Here is a 19,151-nt window from a genome sequence, read left to right as displayed (position 1 = left end):
GAAAAATCTACAATAATAGGTGATGGCATCATTCCCACTCATCTATTTATAGAACTACTAAACAGAAAATCAGCGAGGATATAGTCCAGCCAACAGTATCTGATCAATATTTAGAGAAAATTCTACCAAAGAGCAGTAGAATACACTTGCTTTCAAGTGCCCACAGGACATAAAATAAGACAGACCATATCCTGGGCCTTAAAACAGACCTCAAAATCAGATAAAATATTTTCTCAGATCACAATGAAATCAAACTAGAAATTCGTAACAAAGATAACAAGAAACCTCCAAAAGTGTTGGAAGCTACACATGTCTAAATAGTTCGTGGGTCAAAGAAGAGAACTCGAGGGAAATAAAAACACATTGAATTGAATGACAATATATGAAAGTTTGTGGTACACAGCTAAAGCAATGCCGAGAAGAGTTATAGCACTAAATAGACACATTAGAAAAAGGGAAAAGCCTCAGATGGATAATCTAAGCCCTCACTTCAAAATCCCCCAAAAAGAAAGCTATTTTGTAACAAAGGAAGACAGTAATAAATACAAGAAATAATGGCGTAGGAAACAAAAACAATAGAGAAAAATCTGTGAAACCAAAAGCTGTTTGAAAAGTTCAATAAAATTGACAGACCTCTAGCAAAACTGACAAAGAGAAAAGAAATAAATTAACCACCATTCCGAATGAAATAGCAATATCACTACAAACCCTGCAGACATCAGAGATTTATGCTGAGTAAAAAAAGCCAGTCTCATAAGCTTTATACATTCTGATTCCTTTTCTATAACATTCTTTACATGAAAAAATTATAAAAATGGAAAACAGATTAATGATTCCAAGATCATAAGAGTGGGAGAGGAGTGGGAGGGAAGTAGATGTGGCTACAGAAGGACAAAAAGAGGGATCCTGGTGACAATGGAAATGTTCCGTGTCATGACTGTATAACCGTCAATATCCTGGTTATAATACTGTTGATTTGCAAGATGTTACCATTAGGAGAAATTTGGTAAAGGATACATGGACTCTCTCTGTATTATTTCTAACACTTGCATGAAAATCTACAGTTATGTCCAAATAAAAATTTTAACTTTAAAAAAAAGTACATATAAATAACTTTCAAACAAGGCTATATACTTAATGGGGATTTTGCAGGATAAAGAGAGTACTTTCAATTGTTGTGATAAGGAAGAATTTCTTCAATGAAGGAAGAACTTTAATGAAGACACAATAGTGAACCTAGGCATTGAAGACTAGGTAGGATGAAATGAGAGAAGAGAAAGGGCATCCAGGCAGAAAGGAAAGCATAAGCACTCTGTGTGTTCTCCTATCAGCTTTTGCGACTTTTGTTTGTTTAATTTACTTGAATATTTCCCAAAAGCATGTGAGAGAAATATAAAGATTATTTAATTGTAAATGTTGGTTTCTTTCACCTTAAAATATGAAGATTATTAGGAAGCAAAACATGTATTTTTTTGTGGCCTAATTCAGTGCCATTCTGGCAATAAATGTTTGGCAAATATTTGTTGGTGATAACTGAAGTGTTAAAGAAGATTTATATAAAAGTGACCTATTTTGCATAAACTACAGTAGTCACTTAATCAATGTCAAGAAACTGCTGTCAATAAAATCCATATAATAAATTGGATAGCCAGCCAGAGTTAGCTTGAAAACTTTCCATCTTTTAGAAAAGAAAATCTAATGGGCTGAGCCCGTGGCGCACTCGGGAGAGTGTGGCGCTGGGAGCGCAGTGACACTCCCGCCGTGGGTTCGGATCCTATATAGGAATGGCCGGTGCACTCACTGGCTGAGTACTGGTCACAAAAAAGACAAAAAAAAAAAAAAGAAAAGAAAATCTAATAATACCATCCTATCATGTTATACATGAGAAAAATAGGACTAAGAAGTTATGACTGCCTGAACATATATAGCTGGTTCATATCCGAGTTGGATAATAGTAACTACGTCTACCTTTCCTCTCTTACTTAAGAATCCAGGTCTGTTAAATTCCCCACTAGCTCTGTCAACTCTTATCACCCACTGTAGCTGGGTAAAATATTGGAGTTATCACTCACTCTTAATTACCCACTCTAGCTGGGTAAAATATTGGAGTTATCACCCTCTCTAATCACCCATTCTAGCTGGGTAAAATAATGAAGTTATGGAAGTATATAAAGAAAAAGGAGATGTCAGTCTTAGAAATCTTACTGTTCACTTTTCAACTCTGTCTACATATTCCTGTATATTACAGTAACAAAGCTGTGTTTTTTTATTCTTCACTTGAGAACACAGCTTTTTTTGTATAGAAAGAGAGCTGATTTCCTTTCACTGCATTCCAGTCCAACAGAACATTGATTATTATAAGTTTCTGCAGCTTCTATAAAGCTTATAGTAAAGGTGATTAGGAAGTCTCTGAACTCTAGTAGTGAGCAATCCAGCCAACACTGAAGTCGTTGTTTCAAGGCTTTATCATTCCAATAATTCATATTAACTAAAACTCCTATGTGTCCTAAGATTCTGAACATATTAGAGACTTAAAGAGAAATGTACTTTTGCTATAAATCTCTTCATATTGAAGCTAATTAACAGGTTTATTTAAAAGAAATACAGTAGCACAAGGGAGAAACATCAAAAATGGTTTGTGAATATATGTCAGTCAAAAAGTATTACTTTGCATTTCTCTTAATAGTTTCTTGTATATTAATTTTTAAGCTGGTCACAGGTTATGTTTTTTGATTTATTCAAAAATTTTACTTAGTCTTTCTGTGATTAGGTCATGTGAGTGACTCCCAAGTTACAATTTATAGTTTTAATTAAAATTCTTATTTGCATACTGTAGCCTCATTACTTCCATATTTAAGATCTGATTTCTTTCAGACCTTAAGTCCTTCATAATTTTCATGACTTGATATAGTATCTCTTTAAGGATCTTTAAGTTCTCAGTCCCACAACAGGCTCAGAAAATCAGAAGATACCACCATCTTTTTTTTTCTAGTGGGTAAACTAAATAAAGGTCAAAGAGCTGAAGACATTTCATTGAGCTGGGTATACACGATAAGACAACACTTCTCTCTGGCTTTCTATTTTACTAGATTAGAACTTATTTCCCCTTTCTTTGAGAAGTTGATAAATCTAACATCATAAACAAGAAAGATAAATCTTAAAAACCAGGTATAAGGGTCCAGTTATAGTTTACAGGCTCAAGATTTGTGGCCCAAGATAGACATTTGAGAGTTCTTTAAAAAGATTGTGGAAAAATAGAATTAAAAGATAATATAAATGTTTCCGTGAACTTTCTGAAGACCCCTGTACTTGGTCCCCTCCTCAGCTACATATAGAGCTGTTCTGTGTTAATAGAAATAATTTATAACATATTACAATTTTCTTTCTTATTTGCTTAGAGTACAGCGTCAAATTCATGCTAAAGATAATGAAATCAAGAACCTTAAAGAGCAACTTTCCATGAAAAGGTACAAAATTAGCTTTTTCTTTCATTGGGTGCACCCTCTCTGGAGTTGTGTATTCTGCTCAACATGTTCTGGCTAGGGTAGCCGTGTAATTTACCATCCAAACCTGGGGCACTTGGGAGCATGATATTGGTCAGTATTAATAGGTGTAAACTGAAAATGTCCTAGACAAATTGGGAGGTATGGTCACCCTAGCTCTGGTCCAAAAAGCTTCTGAGAGAGATTGAATTGGCAAATTTATAGTCCCCACAGTAAACTACTAGAGCTTAAGAGTTCTTATTTCTTTACCTGAATCAATACTACTAGGTGTAACTGTGTTATGAAACTGGCTAAGTTTTATTCTGATTCACCTATTTTTGCTTGTAATTTTTAAATAACAACTTTTTTGAGATCTAAATCATGTAGCTCAAAATTTATCCCATTAAAGTATGTAATTAATTGTTTTTAGTACATTCACAAAGATATACAAACATTGTTTCTATTTCCAGAACATTTTTATCATCCCAAAAGGAAACCCTATACCCAATATAAGTCATTCACTGTTCTCTCCTCCTCCAGCTTCTGGCAACCACTAATCTACTTTCTGTCTCTATGGATTTGTCTATTCTGGACATTTCATATAAATGGAATTATTTATTATGTGGCCTCTTATGATTAACTTCTTTCACTTAAAATATTATCAAACTTCACCCATGTTGTAGCATGTATCGGTATTCACTCCTTTTTATTAATAAATAATATTTCATTGTCTGAATATACCACATTTTATCTTTTCATCAGTTGACGGACATTTGGCTTGTTTTCTATTTTTTTTATTATGGATAATGCTGTTATGAAATACATTTATATACAGATATTTTAGTGAGTGTGTTTTCATATCTCATTGTTATATTCCAATGAGTGGAATTGATGGGTCATCAGTAAAGTATATGTTTAACTTTTTGAGGAATTGCCAAAAGGTTTTCCAAGTGGCTGCATCATTTTATGGTACAACAAGTGTATGAGGGTTCTGATTTCTCCGCATTCTCACCAACAATTGTTAGATTATGTCTTTATTTGACCCATTATATTACATGTGAAGTGGTATATCATTGTGGTTTCAAATTGCATTTTCCTAATAATTATGTTGAACATCATTTCGTGTAGTTATTGGTCATATCTGTATCTTCTTGGAAAAATGTCTATTCAAATCCTTTGTCCATTTTAAACAATGGATTATCTTTTTATTGTTGACTTTTAAGAGATCTTTGTATGTTCTAGATACAAGTCCCTTATCAGATACATGATTTGTAAATATTTCCTTCCATTCTGTGGGTTATCTTTTCACTTTCTTGATGATGTCATTTAAAACACAAAAGTTTTAGTTTTGATGAAATCCGATTTATTATTTTTTTCTTGTGGGCAAATTTTGCACAATATTTAATGGCATAATAATTAATTTCTCTATGTTGAGTTAATATATCTGCTTGAATATTTTATGATTTTTTTCCCCGCTCAAGAAACCCTAGTCTTAATGTTATCTAAGCTTCTCATTAATATTGGTCAGGTCCTCAAGCATCTAGGTGTTTCTAGTAATAAAACATTGAGAATGTTTTTTGTGACAGTGTCTATTATAATGTTATATTTTCAATTAATTGTTTTCATTAAAGACAAATTTTGGTTTGTATGCTATACAATTCTGGCACTCAAGTGTAGGAAGCTGAAATGGGATAGGAAAAAAGTGCTGCGCTGGGAGCGCAGCGACGCTCCCGCCGCGGGTTCGGATCCTATATAGGAATGACCGGTGCACTCACTGGCTGAGTGCCGGTCACGAAAAAAAAAAAAAAACGACAAAAAAAAAAAAAAAAAAGGAAAAAATGAAACCTCATAGGTAGCCATTTTCCATAATGTTCTTCATAAATAATATCTTTACCCTCATCTCCCTTCTTCCCTCTCAAGCTGTATGATTTGCTTTCATTCTGAGGTGTTGAATGAGGTCTTGAATGTGAGCACTGACATAACCAGTAAAATGTTTTAATGCGGTGACTTTGCTTTATGAGAGGGATAATAAAATCCTATGTGGTTGCTATTGTTGGGATACAGAAAGGCTTGTAGAAACTTTATTTTATGTAAAATGTATTAATAATGATAATAGCTAACATTTATTTAGTACTTATTATGCACCAAACACAAAAAGTGCTTTATGTATATGATCTGAAAGAGTTTTCACAGCAGCTATTTGAGGTAAGTAATACAATTTTCTACATTTTTATGTATAAGAAAACTGAGGTATAGAGACGTTAGGTAACTTGCTGTCTTAGTTTGGGCTGCTATAACAAAGTATTATAGACTGGGTGGCATATAAACAACAGAATGTATTTCTCACAGTTCTGGATACTGGGAAGTCCAAGATCAAGGCACTGCCAGATTCCGTGTCTGGTGAAGATCCACTTCCTCATAGACAGTCATCTTCTCACTGTAACCTCACATGGCAGAAGAGACAAGGGAGCTATCTCATGACTCTGCTATAAAGGCACTAATCTTTTTCATGAGGGTTCTGCCCTCATGACCTTATCACCTCCCAATGGCACCACCTCCTAATACTGTTATGTTGGGGGTTAGGATTTCAACATATGCATTTTGGGGAGTCACAAACATTCAGTCCATTGCACTTGCCCAACGTTTTATGTTTAATAGGCCGTGGAGCTAAGATTTATCCTCAAACAACTTGATTTCAGAGCCAAGTTTAAAATCATAACCCCTATACTGACAGCTTTAAAACTTCTACACTCTCGATAGTAAAGGATAACAGTAAGGACTGAGCAATATGTTCTCTTATTTTTATGTGCTGTATACTTTTCCAAGAAGTCATTTTGTACACAATAGTAGCATATATTTTTCTTCCTCCTGAATAAGATGAAATAGGCTATCCTTCCTGTAATGTTTAATGTTGCTGACTCTTCAATGATGATTTATTTCAGATCTCAGTGGGAAATGGAGAAACATAATCTGGAAAGCACAATGAAAACATACTTAAATAAACTGAATGCAGAAACTAGCAGAGCTTTAACAGCAGAGGTAAAAAAAAAAAAAAGTTTGGGGGGATGGATGATATAGGAAAGTTTTACTTGTGTACTAGTACACCAAAGAATTAAAAGAGACTCTTTTGTGAATAAACAGAAATAAGACCTCTTAGGACCAACCAAAAAACACAGCTCAGAAAACAAAACACTTCTGCTTTTTTGACTCATTGGCTTTTTATGCATGAATATTTCAGGGTTGATGATCTTATGTTGTTTTCCCCCAATGACTCCACAATACTGGTCTGTTGCAGTAGGCCTTGAGAAAACTCTCATGAAGCCAGGTCACTAAGCCAAACTTCTAAGAATAACATTTCTCTGCTTTCATATCTCTTTTCTCTTCTACTTCCTAAATAGATTTTCCAAAAATACATACATATTACATACCGCAATGCCAAAAAACCCACTTACTTTGCAGACCCCCAGAAAATCACAGTTTCTTCTAAGTTAGCTTAGAACACCACAGCTAGGGTCTTTCAAAAGAAGTATGAGTATATGTGTGTATGTAATTTTTATTTATAGATAACCAAACTTGATATGCAATAAGATTCATATTTTTGGAGAGCTCACTGACATTAAAAACATTACAAACCTTCCCACCTTTGTCATAGGTAAGCTCTATTCTGTAGCAGAGTACTTGGGATTCTAGAAGTCAGCAACCAAGGAGTGACATCTGAATGAAAAATCCGTGGAGAATAGTGTTGGGATTCTAGCTTTAACAAAGGAAAAAGCTCAGATTACCTTAAAAGCTCAAGTTTGTTTACTTTGTTTTTCACCGCTTTTAGTCAGAAAGTTTCTTTCTGCTTCCATTATTTATTTTAGAAAGGAAGAACTTTCTAACACTTTAATGCTGTCCAAGAGTGTAATTTTTAGTGAATATTGAGTGATCAGTAGTAAAAAACAAGGAATGATGTGAAAAGGATTCCTGCTATGAGAGAGACATTGGACTAGATGATCTCCAAGGCCCATTTGGATTATATCTTTCTGTATGGTCTGATTATTTTCTTACTTCTTCATCAATGAAAATAAAATAGAAGGCCTTCTTTTGAGTGTTCTCAAGCTTTGCTGCATATTAGAGTTACCTGAGAACTTTTAAAAATCCCATTGCGTAGGCTGTAACCAGTATCAATTAAATTAGAATCACTGGGACCAAGGCATCATTTTTTAAAGTTCCCGAGATGATTCTAGTATGTGTGCAAGTTTGAAAAGTAATGTTCTGGAATGTTTACCAAGCCAGTAACCATTGAATGAGAAAATTAGAATTGCAGAATTGCATTAATCAGAAAGCTGTTATAATGTACATTGAATGATCAAGAAACCCAGGTGCTTATTTTTCTTTCTCTCAAAAATCTGTAGGTATATTTCTTACAGTGTCGTAGAGATTTTGGTTTGCTTCATCTAGAGCAGACTGAAAAGGAGTGTCTCAGTCAGCTTGCCAGGGTTACTCACATGGCAGCAAGGTAACCTTTCACTCTTCCTTAATGCATCTTGACCTCAAAAATATTTGCAAGCGTCTCCAATGTTGAACAAAATCTGCAATGTGTTTTACATATATGACATCAGGGTTTTGGGCGTGAAGAAGCCCTTGTTTTTTTAAACCTTCAAAGTTCTGTAGTCACTTTGATGCTGTTGCTTCTGCTGAAACACTGAGTAGTCTACTGAGTGCAGTAATAGCTACCGAAAGATTATTCTCTTCCTCCACACCGAAGTAAATCAAAAGTCACAGTCAGAGACATGCATGAGGACCACATATTTACAAAACAAGGCAGATTCTAATTGGAAAATGTTTTCTAACTCTTTTCTCTGCTAATGCTTGATTTTAAATACCTTTGGAATATGTTGAGGGAAAAATCAGTATTAACATATAAAATAATGTTACAGGCAGTTTTCCTGGTATGCTATAAGAGTAATTTTCAAATATTGGACAGGTTACATGAAATTCTTCTTAAATTTATAATCTTGTGGGGTGTACCTTCAATCGTAAAGAATTAATTAAATAAGAATCTCTGGGACCAAGTCATCATTATTTATTTTAATGATCATCATTGCTCTTTAATTCTAAAGAATCAGAATCTCTGATGTTTACCAAGATTCCCAGGATATACTGATGTACATTCAAGTGATCAGTCTATCTTTGTTTGCTAAAGGGAAAAAGGGTGCTGTATAAATTAGAATATTATGAAGCCTCTTTGTAGGAAATGATCTTACTGATAACTTGTTCTGCTCTTTTAAAATTGTTGGGCTGGGTGATACTGGCATGGAGATGTTATAACAGATAGGTCCTTTTAAAAGGCCACATGAAATTTCTCCTCTGAAGATGGTAGACCCTAAAGACCTCAGAGTTGTTCCTACTTTAGTTAATCATTTGGTGGGCATGTGTTGATGGAGCTGCTGCGTTTATTGTGCTGTGATTCACGAACTGCACAAAGGCTGCAATCTCATTTATCCTCACAGAGGAGGTAATTCTAATTTGCCCTCCCAGAGGCAATATCTTTTTCTAATTTGCAAAGGAGGCAGATAGGCTAGCTATGGCTCTGTGATGTCAAGGTTGATGTGAAGTTAGTTCAAAACCTGCTTTCAAGATGGGTTACCATTATTGAGAGTGTTCATACATTAGATGATTAAGGCAGTTTCTCTGACCTTCTCTGCTTCCCTACTTCATTGGAGGGTTTCCTGTATGAAGGCTTTATAAGATGTCCTAAAAAATATTGCCAAGATAGAAAAAAAACTTGGTGTACTGGAAGCATAAGTTATATTTGCTCTTGAAAAAATTTTTATTACTAGTTTTTGATTTATTTTTAATAACAACCATTTGAGGTAATTGTCGATGATGGAGGTATTTTTGTTGTTTATGTAATTTACATGTATGCTAGAGAGCATAATGGATATTTTTGGAAAACTAAGTGTTAAATTAAAAAAAGGGGATTTCTCTTGTGTCTCCTTTTCACCAGCAACCTAGAATCACTTCAATTGAAGGCTGCAGTAGATAGTTGGAATGCCATTGTGACGGATGTTAGAAACAAGATTGCATTTCTCAGGGTAAGTCCTGAAATACATTTAGAGTAAATTGGCTGAATGTTATGGGTGGTATATACTTAAAGAAGACATCTAACATTAAAAGCAGTTAGTAGAGAAATGTAAGGAAGAATGTGTTTTTCATTTCAGTTATCAAAGTTTATGCCTTCAGTTTAGGATTGGTTACTTCCATTTAGTTCATTATACATAGCATCTTAGACTCATATATATGGTCTTTTAGTTCAGGAAATGATAAACTCAAAAGTTGTGTTTCACACCAAGTTTTTCTAGAATTCCAAAGCTAACTCTGCCCCATTTAAAAATAAATGTCTTAACTTGGTCTGAGTAATAATGTGTTTACAGAATTAAAAGGCAGATCAAATAGTCCTGTATTAGCTTTCAGTCTTAACTTTTTATGTAATTATTCCATAATGCAAAATAATAAATTCTTAATTATTGGTTTAATAGATTTAGGACCATGTTAAAAATAATCTAAAGAGATAACCCACTGAATATTTATTAATTAATTTGGTTTTAGAATCTTTTTATATTTATGCATTAAGGTTGGTATATGTTTGTTGCTTTATGATTTCATGACATTACTGGTAAATAACAATGACGTTCAATTGTGAAGAGCTGCCTCAAAGCACTATAGACTTGTCCAGCTTCTTCCTTGATGTTTTGATTATTTCTCTCCAGACTCTTTCTTACTCAGTCTTTAGTGATGCTTAGCATTTCTGCTAGATGTATTCAAAGTTTTGGACTCAAAAGATCTGCCCCTTGTTCTCTATCCTTGTTTTCTTTTAGCACATGTCCTCTGTATGGAGGTTTCTAAATGTTCTGTTTTGTAAGACTTTGTTTTCCAGTTCTTCTGGATTATTCACAAAATAATCTGATAAAACAAAATGGGGACAATGCCAGAAAATGTTGAAAACATGTTAAGTTTCCAGGATTGGAGTATCATTTTTGGCAAAATTCCAAGAGAATAAAATATATATGGAGGTGGAGCAAGCTAGAGATATAGGTTTTAAGATAAAGAAAATGTGGATTCTTAATAAGTATCCCCTAGAATTTCCCCTTCAGTTTTAGAATGAACATTTGCATGTAGTTCAAGCTCTTTGTTACAAATTTGAAAGATCTTCAAAAAGTTCATGGAAGAGTTCATATTACCTTTTAATTTCATTTTTCCATCAACTTTTTGAAGTACTCTCATAATTTTTTCTCTTTTTATTAGCCAGTATGTTGTTAATAGCTTATTGAATCTTTAGATTCTTTATTCACTTTATATCAGTGGTTCATATTTTGGTTGGAACTGGAAATTATGGAAACACTGAAGAATTATTACAAAGATCTGTGAATTATGTGTCTCTGTCTCTTGTCAATCAAACACTTCTAAGAATATAGCTATTTACATGTGGGGACAGTGGTCTGACAGTAGGTCGGGAAACACTATTCTATGTTTTATTATTCAAAACTACATCAAGTATTTCCATATGCTATTTCTTTAAGGTTGATTGTGCTCTAAAATATTTTTTCTCCTCTTCTGCCAGGCACAGTACAATGAACAAATCAACAAGGTGAAGCAAGGGTTTGCCTTGAGTACCTTGCCTCCAGTACAGCTTCCTCCACCACCACCCAGTCCTGAGATACTGGTAAGAAACATGACATTTTGAAAAATTGCTATTTTCATTTTGATAAAATGGTAACAGCTATAAAACACTGAACGTGCAGTATGTTTAATGTGTGTTTGAAATGGAATAGGCACATGTTGTGAATACTAGTTGCAATTAGGTTCGTACTTACTAGTCACCAGATAATATAATTAGTTGGCTGGCTCAGCTAAGGCCAATATAGTAGTCTATATCACTGTATTTTAGTGATGCGTGTAATGTCTAAAGAGTAATATTTTCTCATTCATCCTGTCAGTGTCACTTACATTGTGAGAGATAAAATGAGAGCACTGGAAATTCTGAGTATTCATCAGTTACCAATAGATGATTGAAGCATCTCAGCATAGTACCCTAGTAGGCTGGACTTCACCCCTCCACTTCTACTTAGGCTTTCTTTTTCTTAACTTTTATATTCTATTCTACCTTCAATAGCAAGGATAGCTTCCACTTATGTCCCTTCTCTGCTTGTTTATCAGGGCCAATGGATCTTAACTAGATAAACTAATCTCTATGCTATAACTATTTATGATACCCTTTTAGGAGGGTACCACTGGGTGATAACTTTTATTATCATGACAGATCTGGGGGTAGGAAGAGAAGAAAGGTATAAGATTTGGGAGCAGATGACTTTTGATATCAGCACTCCTGCTTGTAATAGAAATCTGAATATGTAATTTCTACTCATGATTGAGTATAACAAAGAATTTAAAAATTATATGAATTGTATGGAGTAATACTGTGTTCAAAAAGCAGAATCCAGAGCTAAAAGCATTATATATACTACATGCTTTAGTTTAGAATGATAGTATTGCCTTTTATATATTTTGTCAGTTCAGTTTCTACAGGAGCACTGTTTCATGAACATATTATTTTAGTCTTGGAACATCATCATACCTAACTATCCTGATAAGGAATGTGTTAAGTAGGTAACAGAGAAATCCCAAAGATTCCCTGCAGTTCTAAAGGAAGTAACACATATTTTTGGTAAAAATCTTATACCTTCTGCCCATATTCAAAATATTACCCATAGATTGTGGTTAAACTCTCCCATGACTCAAAAAATAAAATGGCTCCAGAGACTGACATGCTAGATACAGAGTTGTTCTTTGAAGTTTCTGGAACCATACTAGTATAAGCCTTGTCTGTCTGAAACCAGTGATACTAGATAGTTGACAAACATAGTCAAACCTTGACCTCCAGACCATCTAGACCTTAATTTTTTGGGAGACCTTCTTCCATCTTAGGTGGCTTACCCAGGTTTAGTTAATGGCAAAAACCCATTGGCAGTTAGGCTGTATGGCAATTCAAATCATCCTTTACAAACAGTCTGAGGGGTGCACGTGTATCTTTTGTGCTTCCTAAACAGATCAATGCTGTGTTTGATCAAGCTAACAGTGGTCTTAAAGTGCAAGCATCAGTGATCCTCAAGCAAAGGTGAAACAGTTTGAGAGAACAAATGCTAGAAATGTTACAGTGCTCCTTGCTCTGAATTGAAGTGGTGTTGTGCTATGGAAGTACTCTAGAGAGGTCTGGGGTCAGGTCCCAAATTCGTGAAGAGCTGTGCTGGTCTTGAGAAAGTCAGGACTTCGGTTTTTCCCATTGACAAATTAGGAAATTGTACTAGATGATCTGATCACTAAAACTCCCATCTGTCTCGGAGATTCTTGTGTTCTGAGGAATGATCACCAGACTGTGTATAGTAGTCTACCCTGAGAAGTCTAGGGTAATGTGGTCTGTTCCCAGTTTAACCCACTGTGTTTTTAACCCAGTGTGTCATTATATCTCGATTTTGGTAGCCAGGTTATTTAAACCTCAAAAAAGTGTTGAGTAGTAGTGATTCTCAAAGAGAACAGGACTATTAATTCAGCACCCAACATTCATTCATTCTGTAAAAACTTCACATTATGAAAAATTTGAAACACGTGAAAATAGTATAATGAATCTCTGGGAACCCAAGAGCCAGCTTCAACATTATGAACATTTTGTCAGTTTTATTTTATGTCATTCCTTCTTTCTCTCCACCGTAATATTTTAAAGCAAACCCCAGACATCATATAATTTCATCCATTTATTCTTTAAGAAATATCCTAAAAGATGAGGAACTCTTATTGGATATGATTATACCACTATTATTTTACCTAAGAAAATTATAAAGTTTTTAATATCTTATATCTAGTTAGAATTTGTATTTTCCCAGTTGTCTTTTTCTTACCTAGAAGTTACACAATGTCTCTCCTTCAGTGATGCTAGGAATAAAATGTCAAGTCATTGTAAAGTTCCCCATAAAATTTTTAGTTTTAAAATTTTGGCCACAAAACAAGTCTTAATACATTAAAAAAAAGACTAAGATCATAGAAAATATGTTCTCTGATCACAATAACAGAAGGAAATTTAGAAAATTCACAAGTGTGTGGAAATTTAACAGGGCTCTCCTAAATGAACAATAAGTAAAAAGAAAAATCACAGGGAAATTAGAGAGTGCTTTGAGATAAAAATCAAAGCAAAACGTATCAAAATTTGTAGGATACAGGGCCTGTGCAGTGCTTAGAGGAGAATTTACGCTTTTAAACACCTATACTAAAAAGACAAAAATTCTCAAATTAGTAATGTAAACTTCTACCTTAATAAAATCGAAAATGAAGAGCAAACTAAACCAAAAGCAAATATAAGTAGGAGATAATAAACATTACAACAGAAATACATGAAATAGGGAGTTAAAAAACAATAGAAAAATCAACAAAATCAAAAGTTGATTCTTTAAAAAGATCAACAAAATTTACAAACCGTTAGACTGACCAAGAAAAAAAGAGAGAAGACCAAAATTAAAATTACTAAAATCAGAAATAAAGCAGAGGCTTTATCACATTACATAATGGTTTTTTGGGGTGGTGTGATTTAGTTTCTTTTTCTTTCTTGTTTGCATTTTTGTTCTACCAATGGGTTTTATTCTTTTTTGTGTATTCATGGTAATGATTATCGTTTTTCAGATTCCTTATGCAGGACTTCCTTGAAGATTTCTTTAGGCCTGGTCATGTGGTGGTGAACTCCCACAGTTTTTGTCTGGAAAATACACTGTATTTCCCTCTTTTCTTAAGGATAGTCTTGCTGGGTATAGTATTCTTGGCTGGCAGTTTTTTTCTTTCAGTATTTTGAATCTATCATCCCATTTTCTCTGGCCTGTAGAGTTTCTATTGAGAAGTCTGCTGTTAGTCTGATAGGGGCTCCCTTATGGGTGATTACTCTTTTCTCTGGCTTCTTTTAAGATTCTCTCTTTGAGCTTTGCCAGTTTGACTGTGATGTGTCTTGGATAGGATCTTTTTGGGTTGAATCTGTTTGGGGATCTTTGAGCATCCTGGATCTGAAGGTCCATGTCTCTCTCTACGTGGGAAATTTTCCATTGTTATTCCATTGAATAGGTTTTCCATGCCTTTTCCTTTCTCCTCCCCTTCTGGAACATCCATAATTCAGATGTTTGTGTCCTTAATGTTGTCTGTTAGTTCTCCTAGATTGTCTTCATTTTTTAAAATTCTTTTTTCCTTTTTTTAATCTCACTGGGTTGTTTCAAAGACTTATCTTCAAGATCAGAAATTCTTTCTTCTACTTGTTCTAGCTTGCTGCTTAACCTATTGGTTGTGTTTTTTATTTTGCTGAGTGAATCTTTCAGTTCTGTGAGTTCTGCTACATTCTTTTTAAGGTATTAATCTCTTTGCAAATTTTCTCCTTCATATCCTGGATTTTTTTTTTTTTCTCATTTTATTATGTTGTCTAGGTGAGTCTTCTCATATCTTGGTAAGTTTCCTTAAGATTGTTGCTTGAATTCCTTTTCAGTCATTTCAAGGGTTTCCTGCTCTATATGATCTGGTATTTGAAAGTTACTGTATTCTTTTGGTGCTGTAATATTTTCTTGGGTTTTTGTATTTCTGATATCTCTACATTGATGTCTGGTCATCTAGTAGAGCAGTTGCTTCTGTTACTCTGGAGTGGGCTTTGAGGAGAGAGACGGCCTCTTCTTTTTCCAGTTTTTGCTGAGGACTCTCCTTGTGTCAATGTAGTCAAGTGTGTCTGCAGGCTGCCTGCATGGTGGCTATGGCTACTGTTATGATGCTGAGTTGCTCTTTCAGCAGCTGTGGCTGTGGCAGTTGGTGTGGTGGGCCACCTGCACAGAAGTGGTGTTTTTGACATGCTCTCTTGCCTGCTTTGGGCAGTGGGAGCTGCCCTCAGCTCCTGCGTAGGAGCTCGGGCATGCTCTCTTTCCTGCTTCCCCTGTTAACTTTTCATCTACTAGTTTTAGGATCACTACTTAGAACTAACTATATTGATGTTGTTCATTTTTTTTTACTTCAATAAATTGTTATTGAACTCCTGCTTTATGCTTTATGCCATTGCTAGGCCTGGTACACATATAGATGCTCAATAAATCTGTCCCCTTCTGTACTCTAGCCAATAAGATATCTCTTCTGTCAGTAGCTTCGAAGAAGGTCTAGTTTTCCATAACCCCCTATGAAGTACAGTAACACCCACAAGCATATCTAAAAGTCACTAGAGGAAAGTTTATCCTTTAGGTCCACCTATTTCATCCTTCTAGTATCCTTGGAGCTAAACATAAAGTCAGGATTCCATCAAGTGTTACCTCCAATACCTAATAAAGAAAGCAATATTTTCTACTAATAACTTTGGATTATTTTGTGAAATTTATGAGTATCAATATTGTCCTTTATAATGTTGTTCACCAACATGGACAGCACTCACGGAGAATCTTCTTTGCATATTCCTTTTTTATTGTAATTGGGAAGGAACCTTAAAGATCACCTAACCCAACCCTCTCATTTTATAGATTAGAAACTTGGCATCCAAGGTCACCCAGCTAGGTAGAGAGAAAGTAGGACTAGAACACAGTTCTCTTTCTTTCAGTGCTCTTTCCTGTATGTCTCACTGCACTTTGCTTTTTCAGATATTCATATATTTAACTAATGTCCTGATGTCCATTGTTTCTAATGTGATTTGTATCTAGATTTCAAATCACTGTTTTCCCTCATACATTGCTCTATGAATTTAGATCATTGCCTGTATAAATATATAAATGTGGATTTTGTTGTTGTTGTTGTCTTTTTACCTTTTCTATTTTAGATGCAGCAGTTCTTAGGAAGACCTCTTGTGAAAGAATCTTTCTTTAGACCCATCCTTACTGTTCCTCAAATGCCTGCAGTTTGCTCTGGAGTTATCTCTTCAGCTGGGCAAACTAGAGCCCCTGTGGTAAGAACTTTTCATAGTGGAACAGACATTAACTAGTTTTTTATCATGATAGTGGACTTCCTGAAGGAATATCTTCTCTTTGCTCATTCATTTGATATGATAATGATGGTGATGGTGGTGATAATAATTGAATGATAATTAAATAAATACTTCAGGGCCAGTCCCTGGCTCACTTGGGAGAGTGCGGTGCTGATAACACCAAGGCCACGGGTTCGGATCCTATATAGGGATGACTGGTTAGCTCACTGGCTGAGAGTGGTACTGACAACACCAAGCCCAGGGTTAAGATCCCCTTACCGGTCATCTTTTAAAAAATAACAATAAATTAAATAAATAAATAAATAAATTTAAAAACCAAAAATACTTCCTGTGAAGCACTGTGCTAAGAGTGTTACATATATTAAATTATTTCATTACCTGATCTTAGCTTAGTTGCTGGATACAAAGATAAATATATTTTTATACTAAAGACACCTTACAATTACAGTTTTATTTCTGTAACAGGCAACAATGCAGGGTAGATTGATTTTTTCTTGGGGGGGGTGCATCTGGCGAGTGCAAGGATCTGAACCCCTGACCTTGGTGTTCTGACACTGTACTCTAATCAACTGAGCTAACCAGCCAGCCCCAGATTGATATTTTTAATAGATATTCTATTTTTAGCATGGTTGTTGGGAAAATTGAAAAGCAAAGAAGCCAAGTGATAACAAACTAAATTACACCCCAAAGCTTAAAAAAAAATTTTATTTACACATACACAAATACACATGCACACACAGTAGCACAATGTTTCACCTGTATCTATAAACAGATAATATAAATTGTATCATCACGGAACATTTATCATAAAGTTATAAATCTTCCTAGCTACAAATAGCCAGATAAGCTTTATGCAAACCTGAGGAAGAAATAAACAAATTTAAAATGACTAGATTTATTAGTCGTAATCTTGGCTGGGGTAAACTTAATTTATTAAAAGAATCTTTTTCCAAAAGAACGATGTTAGATATAATTAATGAAAAATTCTATAATCTAGACTTTCCCATGAGTATATTCTAGGCAGATTATTCTTTCTTTCTTCTCTCTTGTTCTCTCTCTCCCCCCACCCCCTTTTCTTTCTTCCTTCTTTCTTTTTTTGTACACATTTATTACTAACAGTCTCCTTTTGAATATAAGGTCAGATGGATTCTGCTTATTTTTGTAGAGGCTACCTGACTACAAATAAATATGTATTTAGGCCTTAACATGTTAAAAAAGTACCACAAATTTTTATCACCATGATAGTGCAGTGTTGCTCATGTAGTTTGCTTACCCACCATTCTCTAAGGAGCTATGATAAAATTTTAAATTGAAAACATTAAATCACCTTAACCTTCTGAGATTACTTTCTGATTCATGAGGAAGAGTTCTATACCAAGGCAAATCTCTAGATTTCTGGGCAGCATTCTGCACCTTCTCACTTATTAGGCTTTGTGCAAGTTATTCCAATGACTATTAGAAGTTGCTAATTTTTCTTGAGTAATAATCTAGTATTTTAAAATAACATATAGAGGCTTAGGTAAAAGATATCATGTATATAATTATCTTAGTAATCAGATTAGCATTCCAGAAATTCATTTATTAATATTAATTAGTAAGAATCTTAATGGTTCTAAGAAGGAACTTCCATAAAATATGGGGAAAACTTTGATAGTTTCATGGCTCAGAGGTGTCATTATAACTTCCACACCACCTTTGTCTATAACATTCATGAGACATTGGGCAGAGTTGTTCTAATATTCTTATCTTTATTTAATTGTTTAAAATTTTATTATTTTTCTAATTATAAAACTATATGTGCTAATGGTAAAAATGCAAATAATATAAAATATGCAAGTTAGAAAGTAAACTTATCCTGTAGTTAAATCCCTACAGGAAATAATCACTGTTTATAGATTGTTGTATAACCTACATATGCATATACATTTTTCTAATTTTTAATGTAAAAGGAGTCATACCATAAATACTATGCCACAGACTTTTAAAAAAACTAATGATATTCATTGACATTTCTCATGCCCCAACATATAGATCCATTTTTAAGAACTTGATTAGATGTGCCATAATTAACTTACTCATTCCTCTATTTACAGACTTTAGGTTGTTTTCAGTTTTTCACTATTATTAAAAAAAATACAACATTAAACACCCTGCATGTATTTCTGTACATGTATGTAACTACTGAGGCAAACATGTCCTATTTTTGAAGTTAGAATAGTAAAAACAATTAGAAGTATTGTTGTACTGGTTAAAGAAAAAACTCTTAAAAGGGGACATGTATGTAAGTATTCTCTCTTCTTCATTCTGCTCATTTTCTGAGGTATGGAAATGTCACGTTGGCACAAAAGGTTACTTCCTAATAATTGAAGCTGATGGGTTATAACTCTGTGCTCCTTACAGATGGCTGGCATAGCCTGGACTGTGCCAGCGCCTGTGGGAGAGGCTGTGCCTCCCAGTGCAGGTCTGGGAAGTGATCCCTCCATGATGAATTGGGAGAGGATTACAGACAGGCTGAAAACTGCCTTTCCACAACAGACCAGGTACCTTAGTTTTTATTTAGTGGTGAGTACAGATCCTATTCTACAGTTTCTAAAGCCATAATTATGGCAATGAAACATTTCATAGAAGCATAACACACACACAGAAAAGTA

The 19,151-nt window shown here is 34.4% G+C and overlaps 1 protein-coding gene across 2 annotated transcripts in view; it reads left to right on the top strand.

Annotated features, from left to right (window-relative positions):
- The window catches only part of DZIP3 (DAZ interacting zinc finger protein 3), a 99,653-nt gene that overhangs the window by 74,795 nt on the left and 5,707 nt on the right, over nt 1-19,151 (top strand). For both annotated transcript variants that reach the window (XM_063099816.1, XM_063099824.1), the window contains 7 exons: nt 3,399-3,467; nt 6,425-6,521; nt 7,880-7,983; nt 9,475-9,562; nt 11,089-11,190; nt 16,336-16,461; nt 18,901-19,040. In XM_063099816.1, coding sequence (XP_062955886.1) covers nt 3,399-3,467; nt 6,425-6,521; nt 7,880-7,983; nt 9,475-9,562; nt 11,089-11,190; nt 16,336-16,461; nt 18,901-19,040 — 726 coding nt within the window. The remainder of the gene's footprint in view (nt 1-3,398; nt 3,468-6,424; nt 6,522-7,879; nt 7,984-9,474; nt 9,563-11,088; nt 11,191-16,335; nt 16,462-18,900; nt 19,041-19,151) is intronic.

The sequence above is a fragment of the Cynocephalus volans genome, chromosome 1, assembly GCF_027409185.1.
Source record: "Cynocephalus volans isolate mCynVol1 chromosome 1, mCynVol1.pri, whole genome shotgun sequence".
NCBI classification, from domain to species: Eukaryota; Metazoa; Chordata; class Mammalia; order Dermoptera; family Cynocephalidae; genus Cynocephalus; species Cynocephalus volans.
This window is presented reverse-complemented; position numbering and strand designations above follow the sequence as displayed.